Source organism: Piliocolobus tephrosceles, chromosome 14, assembly GCF_002776525.5.
Source record: "Piliocolobus tephrosceles isolate RC106 chromosome 14, ASM277652v3, whole genome shotgun sequence".
NCBI classification, from domain to species: Eukaryota; Metazoa; Chordata; class Mammalia; order Primates; family Cercopithecidae; genus Piliocolobus; species Piliocolobus tephrosceles.
In genome coordinates this window covers 4853538-4865067 of record NC_045447.1, presented here as the reverse complement: position 1 = coordinate 4865067, position 11530 = coordinate 4853538, and the positions used below count along the sequence as shown (strand labels likewise).

The 11530-nt window shown below is 55.4% G+C and overlaps 1 protein-coding gene across 1 annotated transcript in view; it reads left to right on the top strand.

The window, feature by feature from the left end:
- ADAMTS13 (ADAM metallopeptidase with thrombospondin type 1 motif 13) overlaps window positions 1-11530 on the top strand; it is a 43173-nt gene that overhangs the window by 5375 nt on the left and 26268 nt on the right. Inside the window, 10 exon segments of the mRNA XM_023188990.1 lie at window positions 243-309; window positions 1461-1618; window positions 2680-2763; window positions 3089-3213; window positions 3350-3496; window positions 6387-6524; window positions 7303-7465; window positions 10253-10357; window positions 11048-11199; window positions 11312-11375. Coding sequence (XP_023044758.1) covers window positions 243-309; window positions 1461-1618; window positions 2680-2763; window positions 3089-3213; window positions 3350-3496; window positions 6387-6524; window positions 7303-7465; window positions 10253-10357; window positions 11048-11199; window positions 11312-11375 — 1203 coding nt within the window.

Genomic DNA, 11530 nt, shown 5'->3' with positions numbered 1-11530 from the left:
TCCTTCCTTCCTTCCTTCCTTCCTTCCTTCCTTCCTTCCTTCCTTCCTTCCTTCCTTCCTTCTGTCTTTCTGTCTTTCTTCTTCTTCTTTTTTTTTTTTCCTGACATGGGGTCTTGTTATGTTGCCCTGGCTGGTCTCAAACTCCTGGATCAAGTGATCCTCCCACCTCGGTCTCCCCAAGTGTTAGGATTACAGGCGTGAGCCACTGCACCCAGCCCCATCCATCTCTTTTTGTCTTGCAGAGTTTTCTTCAGGCTTTGGAGCCACAGGCTGTGTCTTCTTACTTGAGCCCTGGTGCTCCCTTAAAAGGTACTTGTCCTGGTGTCTTCTCTCCCAGGGAAGTTTTTCAGGACTTTCGAGGGGTATCTCACCATTGAGTCAGTGGTCTGGGATTTTTGGTGGATCTGGCAGGAGAAGGTCAGATAAGCTGCTGTCACCCCTGTTAATTAACTCTGTTACTTCCTGCCAAGTTGATAAAAGCTAGTCTGGATGTTCCAGCCAGGCCACGGTTCTCACCCTAGCTTCTGTTAAATATCACAAGGGAACGGTCACCGATTGGCTGGCCCCTTCTGCCCCATGGCCTCTGCTGAGCTGGCTGGTTTTCAGGAGCTCTGTGGTTTCTGGCCGTGGATGTAAATATTTATCCCTTCTGTGGGAAACAAGATAGGTACTGGCTCAGGCTCCCTCCTAAGGCCATGGATTTCCTTATGATAAAGGCTCGTCCCCATTGCCCACAGGCCCTGTGTGTGACCGTCTCCAGGTGTGAGCCCCCTTCCCAGTAGGGCCATTGACAACTTGACTAATGGCTGATGGGGGCCAGAGGCAGGTGGGCTAGTGGTCAGGGGGAACGGGAGGGCAAGGCCCATCTTGTGACCTGGTTCTTTGTGGTCTAGGCCAGATGCACACTGACCAGTGCCTGGGGCCATCCCGGGGGGCTGGATGCAGCCGATGCTGTCTGGGTACCCATAGCCTGGGTCCTTCTAGCTCCACCGCTCCTGAAGGACTGGGAGATCATTGCCCAGAGTCCCTGGCCCTCTAAGGGCTCCCTTGGGAGAGGACAGTGAGGGCTGGCCTGGGCCCCTGCTTCCCAAGAGACCACCGGGCTCCACTTGTGTTCAGTTTCCTGTCGGGGTCCGTGATGTTACTCATGAAACACCTGTGCCCAGAGCAGGGTCCGGGAGGCAGGGCAGGGGCTTTCCCCTTTGGGCAGAGCCACCAGGGCAGTAGGAAGCTTGTCTTGATGGGGTGACCTAAAGGACACCGTAGCCCAACAACTCCTTCTGGGCCCTGCCCTTTGCATGCCCAGTCACTAACGGGGTCCAGCTCTTGGGGTGGGGGTGACACGCAATGTCTTGACTTCAGAAGGCCATCCTTCCAAGACCCACCAGCCTCTCTCCTGTTAGCTTTCCACTACTTGCTTTCTAGAACCATTGCCCTCTGCTCCCCCCCTGCCCCTCCAGGCCGCCCTCCTTCCCCTGGCTTCCAGAGGCAGAGGCAGAGGCAGAGGCGGGCTGCAGGCAGCATCCTACACCTGGAGCTGCTGGTGGCCGTGGGCCCCGATGTCTTCCAGGCTCACCAGGAGGACACGGAGCGCTACGTGCTCACCAACCTCAACATCGTGAGTGCCCCCACAGGAGCGACCTCCAGGGACGGTGCTGGCCTGTGCAGGTCCCCATGGCCGGGGCTGGTGACCAGTGTCTGTGGGCTGGTGTAACTGGTGGTCTGAATACAGTGGGTTAAACTCAGGGAGAATGGCTCGGGGCTCTTCCTCTTCTCCCTCCCTCCCCTGGGTGGAGGTGGGTGAGGTCCCACACCCCCTCTCAGCTCCATAGCACGCGCACACCCTGTAGCCTCTCACTACTCAAGTCCCTTTACCTGGGGCCACCCTCAAGCCTGGCCTCTTCCTCAGTATCCATTTGACCCCCAGGAGGCTCAGCTAACACAACCCTGGCAAACGGGGTATGGGCTGCTCACACTGCCCTCTGTACCCCGACCCTGCCCTCTCTCTTTCTCTCGTCCCCTACTCAGAGTGGCGAGGACAGGTCACCAGTCTGAAGTCTAAACAGAGACTGCTGGCAAAGGAGATGGCCACCTTCATTTCTTGTTAGCACCTGAACCCCTGCAGCCCCCCTTCACTTGAAAGCTGGGGAATGGTGGGCAGGGAAGCACTACCCCACTATCGGCCGTCTCAGAAAGACAAACAAGGCTGGGCGCAGTGGCTCATGCCTATAATCCCAGCACTTTGGGAGGCCAAGGGGGGTGTATCACCTGAAGTCAGGAGTTCAAGACCAGCCTGGCCAACATGGTGAAACTCCATATCTGCTAAAAATACAAAAATTAGGTGGGCATGATGGCAGGCTCCTGTAATCTGAGAGGAGTCTGTGGTCTGAGAGGAGCAGCATTTGACAGGAATATCCAACTCGTGACCGTCCATGTGCTCTCATCCCCTTGCTTTGGAGTTTGTTTTCCTTACATTAGTTGGCCTTCCTGAGCCGTGAGCTGAGGAGCAGCAGAGGCACGGCTGACTGTGCATCGCATTTTAGGAGCCCCCGCTTCCCACACATGCTTCCCACACACGCTCTCCAGCCCTTCGCAACCTGGGGACCCTGGGAGTCAGCAGCTGCCTGGGACTGGCAATGCCCACCCGACGGGTTACCTCTCTCATTTGCCCTTCCACAGGGGGCAGAACTGCTTCGGGACCCATCCCTGGGGGCTCAGTTTCGGGTGCACCTGGTGAAGATGGTCATTCTGACAGAGCCCGAGGTAGGCATGGAGCTGGAGCTCAGCACGCCATACAGAGCGGGAAGCCCAAGTCATCGCGTCTCCATCCTCTTTAACCTCTTGTCCTGGATGCCCCAAGCAGCATGGGTCACAGAACGCGTTCAGCCAGACGGACCAGCTGCCCTCCCAGCTCTATCCAGTACTCAGCACAGGCTGCCTCACTACTTCTCTGAGCCTCAGCTGTCTCACCCCTAACATGGGCTAGTCAGAGGGTTGTTATGAGGACTAACTGGGATACACACTGACGGCAGTCAGCACCATGCCTGGTTGGGGTGTCCTAAACGCAGGCTTTCCTGTGGATCTGCAGGGTGCTCCAAATATCACAGCCAACCTTACCTCGTCCCTGCTGAGCGTCTGCGGGTGGAGCCGGACCATCAACCCCGAGGACGACACGGATCCTGGCCACGCTGACCTGGTCCTCTACATCACGAGGTAGCCGAGCTTTCTGATGGGTGCTGGTCAGCCAGCCTGGGAAGGCTGCACCCTCGGCCTCCGGCCCTCTACAGAGGTGACCCTGGGGCAGCCACGTGCCTTGGCACCACCCAAGTGACTGTTTTCTCTCACCGAGGTTTGACCTGGAGTTACCTGATGGTAACCGGCAGGTGCGGGGAGTCACCCAGCTGGGCGGTGCCTGCTCCCCAACCTGGAGCTGCCTCATTACCGAGGACACTGGCTTCGACCTGGGAGTCACCATCGCCCATGAGATTGGGCACAGGTATGCAGCCCCACCAGCTGTCCCCAGGCTCTGGCAAGGAGCTGACCTGGGTACCCAGGGCGGAGGTGGTCTTGGCAAGCAGTGGGTCCTTGTGGAGTTTCGCCAGAGGAGCCTGTACCCCTCACCCCAACAGACTCAGAAGGGTGGGTGTGAGGACAGGGGAACCTGATACTGTTTGATTAAAGAAACTTTTTTTCCAAAAGACAAGCAAAACACCTTTAGTAGGTAGAAAATAACTTCTGTAGAAAATTCAGGTAAAGAAAAAGCAGGCTATCTCAAATCCCAATATTTAGAGATAACATCTCTTCACATTTTGTATTTAATTTCAGTCTTTTCTTTATACACACACACATATTTTTTATTTGCAAAATTGGGATTTAGTTTGGATCCCTGAATTAAAGGAAAATTGTGATTATGCTGTTCATTGCTTTGTTACCTGCTATTTCTTTTTTTTTTTTTTTTGAGACGGAGTCTCACTCTGTCACCCAGGCTGGAGTGCAGTGGCCGGATCTCAGCTCACTGCAAGCTCCGCCTCCCGGGTTCACGCCATTCTCCTGCCTCAGCCTCCCCAGTAGCTGGGACTACAGGCGCCCGCCACCTCGCCCGGCTAGTTTTTTGTATTTTTTAGTAGAGACGGGGTTTCACCGTGTTAGCGAGGATGGTCTCGATCTCCTGACCTAGTGATCCGCCCGTCTCGGCCTCCCAAAGTGCTGGGATTACAGGCTTGAGCCACCACGCCTGGCCTGATATTTCTTTTTTATTTTAATTTTTTTTTTGAGGCGGAGTTTCACTCTTGTTGCCCAAGCTGGAGTGCAATGGCGTGATCTCAGCTCACCGCAACCTCCACCCCCCTGTGTTCAAGTGATTCTCCTGCCTCAGCCTCCCGAGTAGCTAGGATTACAGGCATGTGCCACCATGCCCAGCTAATTTTGTATTTTTAGAAGAGACGGGGTTTCTCCATGTTGGTCAGGCTGGTCTCGAACTCCTGACCTCAGGTGATCCACCTGCCTTGGCCTCCCAAAGTGCTGGGATTACAGGCGTGAGCCACTGCGTCCAGCCTTTCTTTTTTCTTCCTAGGGTGAATGCAGGATTTACCTGCTCTTTATGTAGTAATATATCCTAAACATTATCCCAGGTCTCTTACAGGTATGTACCATAATTTATTTAATCAGGCCTCTCTCCTTGGATGTCTAGGTTGCCTGAACACATCTTCTTGTTGTGAACATTATACATTCTTGTGTGCAAACCTTCACTTCTACCTATAACCATTTACCTAGAGTGATGGGTTTCTTTTCATTTCTTTAGTTTTTTAAGTCTGAAAATAATACCCAATTGTTGTAAAAATTCAAACAGTGCAGAGATTTCTTTCTTTCTTTCTTTTTTTTTTTGAGACGGAGTCTTGCTCTGTCACCCAGGCTGGAATGCAGTGACACAATCTCGGCTCACTGCAAGCTCCGCCTCCCGGGTTCACATCATTCTCCTGCCTCAGCCTCTTGAGTAGCTGGGACTACAGGCGCCCGCCACCACGCCTGGCTAATTTTTTGTATTTTTTAGTAGAGATGGGGTTTCACCATGTTAACCAGGATGGTCTCGATCTCCTGACCTCGTGATCTGCCCACCTCGGCCAGCCAAAGTGCTGGGATTACAGCCGTGAGACATTGCGCCCAGCCCAGTGCAGAGATTTCTAAAGTGAAAAGTGAATTTCTACCTTCCTTGCCCACCAACCCCGCCCCCGACCCCTTTCAACCCCTCTGAGCCTGGAAGGGTTGAGGCAGGGTTCCTGGGTGTGGGGCAAGGCAGGGCTCCTTCTCCCTCACAGGGAACATAGTTTCCTTTTGCTCCTGTGATGCAGAACAGATGAGTCCTCAAACAGGGGCTTAGCCTGGGAGGGTTCTTGGCTTCACCCAGGAAAGAATTCAAGAGGAAGCAGGTGGTGTTAGACAGCAACTTTGATTGACATAGCAGTGGTCAGAGTGTACAGCCCTGTGACTGTGTACAGTGCAGCATAGCCCTTTTGAAGCAGGGCTACCCCATAGACACTGTGCCCAAAAGAGCAGCTCAAAGGCAGGGCTGCAGTCCTAGTTATACCCACTTTTAATTATATGCAAATTAAGGGAACAGATTATGCAGAAATTTCTAGAAAAAGGGCAGTAATTTCTGGGTTTTCATCATGGAAAAGGGGCGGTAAGTTCTGGGTGTTGCCATGGCAATGGTAAACTGACATGGCCACTGGTGGGCCTGTCTTATGGAAGGGGGCTTCCCACCCCTCCCTGTTTTAGCTAGTCCTCTGGTCCGGTGTCCGAGCGGGGCCTCCAGAGTGGAGTCCGCCTCCTACCGCACAGGTGCCTGGCTTCTCCCACCTCATTAGTAGTCCTCCATCAGTTCTGCTTTGGGGAAAGCAAGCTCTGTTGTGACAGTTTGGAAACGGTTCACCCTCCTGGCCTAGGAATGCAAACAATGGCCAAGGGCAAGCACATTTTAACTGAACTTTAAAATCGTGCTTTACTCACAGTAGGTGAATTTCACGCTCAACACATCCATGTAAACAGTCGCCAGAGCAGCCCCTCAAGGCCCCGACCAGTCCCCACCTCTCCACAGACTCCTAACACCGTGAATTAATGTGGCTTGCACGTTTTTAAAGCCTTTTGATATTTATTAGCAAAAGATGCGGGAACCACCCTGCTGTGCTAGCGCTCCCATCTGGGGAAAACTGGCGCAGGGCGCACAAGGCTCTCTGCACTGCGCCCGGTTAGCAGGTGGCGGCGTCAGGGGTCGACCCGGGTCCGAAAAGTCGCTGGCCCTGCGGCACTAGGGCGCCGGGCCCGGACTCGCCGACCCGATCCTGCCCCCGCCCCAGCCGGCCGCCTTAGCGCAGCTCCTCACCTACCAGCTTCGGCCTGGAGCACGACGGCGCGCCCGGCAGCGGCTGCGGCCCCAGCGGACACGTGATGGCTTCAGACGGCGCCGCGCCCCGAGCCGGCCTCGCCTGGTCCCCCTGCAGCCGCCAGCAGCTGCTGAGCCTGCTCAGGTAGCTGCCGCCCCGCGGGAGGGGCGCGAGCCTCCAACCAGCCCCCTGGGCCTCCTGCGCCACCCCTCCCTACGTCCGTCCCCACTCCGCATTCAGCACTTCTTCCTGTCCCCGCCCGAGACCCACCCCTCCGTCCAACCCCGGCGCCCACCGCTCCGTCCCAGCCCCTGCACCCACCCCTCCGTCCCACCCACCTGCCCAACTCCCTGCGCCTCCCCCCGCGCTGTCCCACGCTCTGCGGCCACCCTTCCGTCCACATTCTCTCCCACTTGCCTGCACCCACCCCTGCATCCTACCCTCCTCCGTCCACCCCCATCTCGGCCCCCTGCGCCCACCCCATTCCTGCACCCACCCTGTTCCTGCGCCCACCCCCTCAATTCACCCCCTTACCCTTCATCTGCCTCTACCCTCGCCGACCCCTCCGTCCACTCTCCATGCTCCATCAGCCCCACACCCCTCTCTCCCCCGCCCGCGTACATGTACCCCTGCGTCCCGTTTTCACCGACCATACTGCTCCCGGGCCTAACGTGCATCTGCTCGATCCCACTCTGACCTGTGCCTCCGTCGCCGCTCCCTCTGCTGGCCACCCACCTCCGCACGGACCGGAGCCTTAGTCTTGGTCCCAGTCCAGAGCTGGCTCCTGGTGGGGGGCTCGGGCCGACAACTCCTGTTCCCACTCACAAAAGGCCACGCTTCCAAACGCTTCCATGCCCGTGCACACTCCTCTGTCCCGCCTCCTCCCGGTGTACACCCGGGCCTGAGCCGGGCCTTGTCGCAGCGCAGGACGGGCTCGCTGCGTGTGGGACCCCCCGCGGCCTCAGCCTGGGTCCACGGGGCGCCCGCCAGAGGCGCAGCCTGGCCTCTACTACAGCGCCAACGAGCAGTGCCGCGTGGCCTTCGGCCCTAAGGCTGTCGCCTGCACCTTCGCCAGGGAGCACCTGGTGAGTCTGCCGGCGGTGGCCTGGGATTGGCCATGAGGTTCCTCGGCATCACCCAACTCATCAACTCATGTCCCCCCAACGTGCACCGTGAGCACCTGCTGGGTGCAGTGCTAGGCTGAGGTACCCCCAGGGCGGCTTACCTGGTCTCCAGAAATGCTGTCTGTGGCCTCTAGAAATTATTTAAAATGTTTGAACAAAAGCCCCGACATTTTTGTTTGACTGGGCCCCACAAATTATGTAGCTAGTCCTGGGAGGGCCCCTGTGCCCAAGCACTCCTGGCTGAGTAAGGACACCAATCTTAAACAGTTACCAAGGACTTCCTATCTGTTGTGGCTGGAGTCAGCCTGGAGGGCTTCCTGGAGGAAGTGGCGTCCAAACTGAACCCACAGCAGAAGTGGGACTGGTAGGGGGAGGGGAGATGAAGGAGAGTAGGCACCCCAAAAGACAGACTTCCTTGCAGGGTTGCATAGGACATTCATGGACTCCAGCCACTTTTGCCTTGGTGGGCCCCTTCCTCCATAAAACAAAATTTGAGATTTATATTTTAATACTCTTTTTTTTTTTTTTGAGACGGAGTCTCTCTCTGTTGCCCAGGTTGGAGTGAGTTCCGCCTCCTGAGTTCACACCATTCTGCCTCAGCCTCCAGAGAAGCTGGGACTACAGGCACCGGTGGCGGGCTAATTTTTTGTATTTTTAGTAGAGATGGAGTTTCACCGTGTTAGCCAGGATGGTCTTGATCTCCTGACCTGGTGATCCACCCACCTGGGCATCCCAAAGTGCTGGGATTACAGGCATGAGTCACCACGCCTGGCCAAGTCTTTTTTTTTTTTTTTCCTTCTTTGAGACAGGGCCCCTCGTTCTGTGGCCCAGGGTGGAGTGCAGTAGCACAATTATAACTCACTGTAGCCTCAAACTCTCGGGCGCAAGCGATCCTCCCACCTCAGCCTTGGAGTAACTGGGACTACAAGCACATGCCCCAACGCCCAGCTAATTTTTAAATTTTTTGTAGAGATGGGGTCTCCCTTTGTTACCCAGGCTGGTCTAGGACTCCTGGCCTCAAGCCATCCTCCCACCTTGGCGTCCCAAAGCACTGGATTACAGACATGAGCCACCACCCATGCCTGACCAGCAAATCTATTAATATTATATATTACAACATTAATTTTGACCTGGAAGTTCATTTTTTCTTTTTTCTTTTTCTTTTTCTTTTTTCTTTTTTTTTTTTTTTTGAGATGGAGTCTCACTCTGTCACCTAGGCTGGAGTGCAATGGCACAATCTTGGCTTACTGCAATCTCCGCCTCCCAGGTTCAAGCGATTCTTGGGCCTATGCCTCCCGAGTAGCTGGGACTACAGGCATGTGCCACCATGCTCAGCTAAGTTTTGTATTTTTTAGTAGAGACAGGGTTTCATCATGTTGGCCAGGCTGGTCTCGAATTCCTGACCTCAGGTGATCCGCCTGCCTTGGCCTCCCAAAGTGCTGGGATTACAGGCATGAGCCACCACACCCAGTCTAATTCATTTTTTTCTTCTGATTTTATTTTATTTATTTATTTATTTTGAGACTCGGAGTCTTGCTCTGTCAGCCAGGCTGGAGTGCAGCGGCGCGATCTCGGCTCACTGCAAGCTCTGCCTTCTGGGTTAATGCCATTCTCCTGTGTCAGCCTCCTTAGTAGTTGGGACTATAGGCACCCACCACCACCCCCGGCTAATTTTTTGTATTTTTAGTACAGACGGGGTTTCACTGTGTTAGCCAGGATGGTCTCGATCTCCTGACCTCGTGATCCATCTGCCTTGGCCTCCCTAAGTGCTGGGATTACAGGCATGAGCCACCGTGCCCGGCCTTTTTTCTTATGATTTTAAAAGAAATTAGGCCAGGTGTGGTGGCTCACACCTGTAATCCCAGCACTTTGGGAGGCTAAGGCAGGTGGATCACCTGAGGTTGGGAGTTCGAGACCAACCTCACCAACATGGAGAAACGCCATCTGTACTAAAAATACAAAAAATTAGGCTGGGTGCGGTAGCGGAAGCCTGTAATACCAGCACTTTGGGAGGCCGAGACGGGCAGATCACGAGGTCAGGAGATCGAGACCATCCTGGCTAACATGGTGAAACCCCGTCTCTACTAAAAAAATACAAAATACTAGCCGGGCGTGGTGGCGGGCGCCTGTAGTCCCAGCTACTCAGGAGGCTAAGGCAGGAGAATGGCGTAAACCTGGGAGGCAGAGCTTGCAGCGAGCTGAAATCTGGCCACTGCACTCCAGCCTGGGTGACAAAGCGAGACTCCATCTCAAAAAAAAAAAAAAAAAAAAAAAAAATTACCTGGGCGTGGTGGCGCGTGCCTGTAATCCCAGCTACTCGGGAGGCTGAGGTAGGAGAATTGCTTGAACCCAGGAGGCAGAGGTTGCTGTGAGCTGAGATCGCGCCATTGTACTTCAGCCTGGGCAACAAGAGCAAAATCGTCTCAGAAAAACAAAAAGTAAAAAAAAAAAAAAAGAAATTAAAACATTTCCCTGGTGAACTTCAAGTCAGTGACAAGAAAGAAAAAAAGAAAAAAGACACAAAAACCACATTTCCGTGGGCCCCCAAAAGTGTGGCAGGACCTGGTCATGGTCCCAGTTCCCCATCGATGGGTCGGTCATGCCTTGTCTTTTGGGGGCACCAGTGCCCGCAACGTAGAGTGTTGGCTGTGTCAGTGTGTCCTGCGGTCTGGGAGGGACAGTTAAGGTTGGACACTGACCTGGAAGGCCCTGGTGGCCCCTGAGCTCGCCACCTGTCCACCCTCCTAGGATATGTGCCAGGCCCTCTCCTGCCACACAGACCCGCTGGACCAAAGCAGCTGCAGCCGCCTCCTTGTTCCTCTCCTGGACGGGACAGAATGTGGCGTGGAGAAGGTCAGAGCCAAGAGTGAACAAGTGGGCTCCTGTGAGCATGTGCACATGGGCGCCTGCAGCCAGACTGCCCTATTCTTAGGTGGGGAGGCAGGACCAGTATGGGGCAGAGAGCCTTGGAGTTGGCCTTGGTGACTTTCCTTTGGGTTGGTGGTCGAACTCTTTCCCTTAGCATTTGCTCCCATGCAGAATGGGAGTGTGGGCTGCCTGTTGGCATGGGGGGTGCCCATGGGTGTGGGGTTCCTTTGAGTGGGGTCCCTGTGTGAAGGTCCTCGTGGATATGGGGTGTCTTGGGGTGGGATCACTGTGTAAGGGGATCCCTATGAGGGTAGAGCCCTGTGGGTGGGTCCTTCTGTGTATGTTGGGGGATCCCTGTGTGTCGGGGGGTCCCTGGGGGGGGTTCTATGTGTATGTTGGGGGGTCTCTGGGTATTGGGGGATCCCCGTGGTCTGGGGGATCCATGTTGCTGGGCTACCTGTGTGTGTTGGGGGGGTCTCTGTGTGCGTTGGAGATCCCTGTGTGTTGGGGGATCCTATGGGTGAGTTCCTTGTGTGTGTTTGGGGGTCACTGTGGGTAGGGTCCCTGTGTGTGCTGAGAGACCCCTGAGTATGTTGGGGGACTCCCTGTGTGTGTTGGGTGTCGCTGTGCTGGGGTCGCCGTGGGATGGGAGATGAAGCTGTCCTTGCCTTGCAGTGGTGCTCCAAGGGTCGCTGCCGCTCCCTGGTGGAGCTGACCCCCATAGCAGCGGTAGATGGGCACTGGTCTAGCTGGGGTCCCCAAAGTCCTTGTTCCCGCTCCTGTGGAGGAGGTGTGGTCACCAGGAGGCGGCAGTGCAACAACCCCAGGTACCGCGGGGAGGGGTGCTCTTCTGTCAGGGAGGGTGGCCACACCACATTCCCTAGTTGAAGGCAGTGGTCACCCTCCTGTCTCACCCTCCTGTCTCCTGGGCATTTTCAGACCTGCCTTTGGGGGGCGTGCGTGTGTTGGTGCTGACCTCCAGGCCGAGATGTGCAACACTCAGGTAGGCCTGCTTCCTGGGGCAGGAGGGGGCAGCTGGTGGCACCGGGCCCTGGGGCAGCCAAAGTGACCATCTGTGGTTCACACCAGGACACATTTGAGAAGGACTTTGGGGCCAGGTGAAGTGGCTTACGCCTGTAATCTCAGCACTCTGGGAGG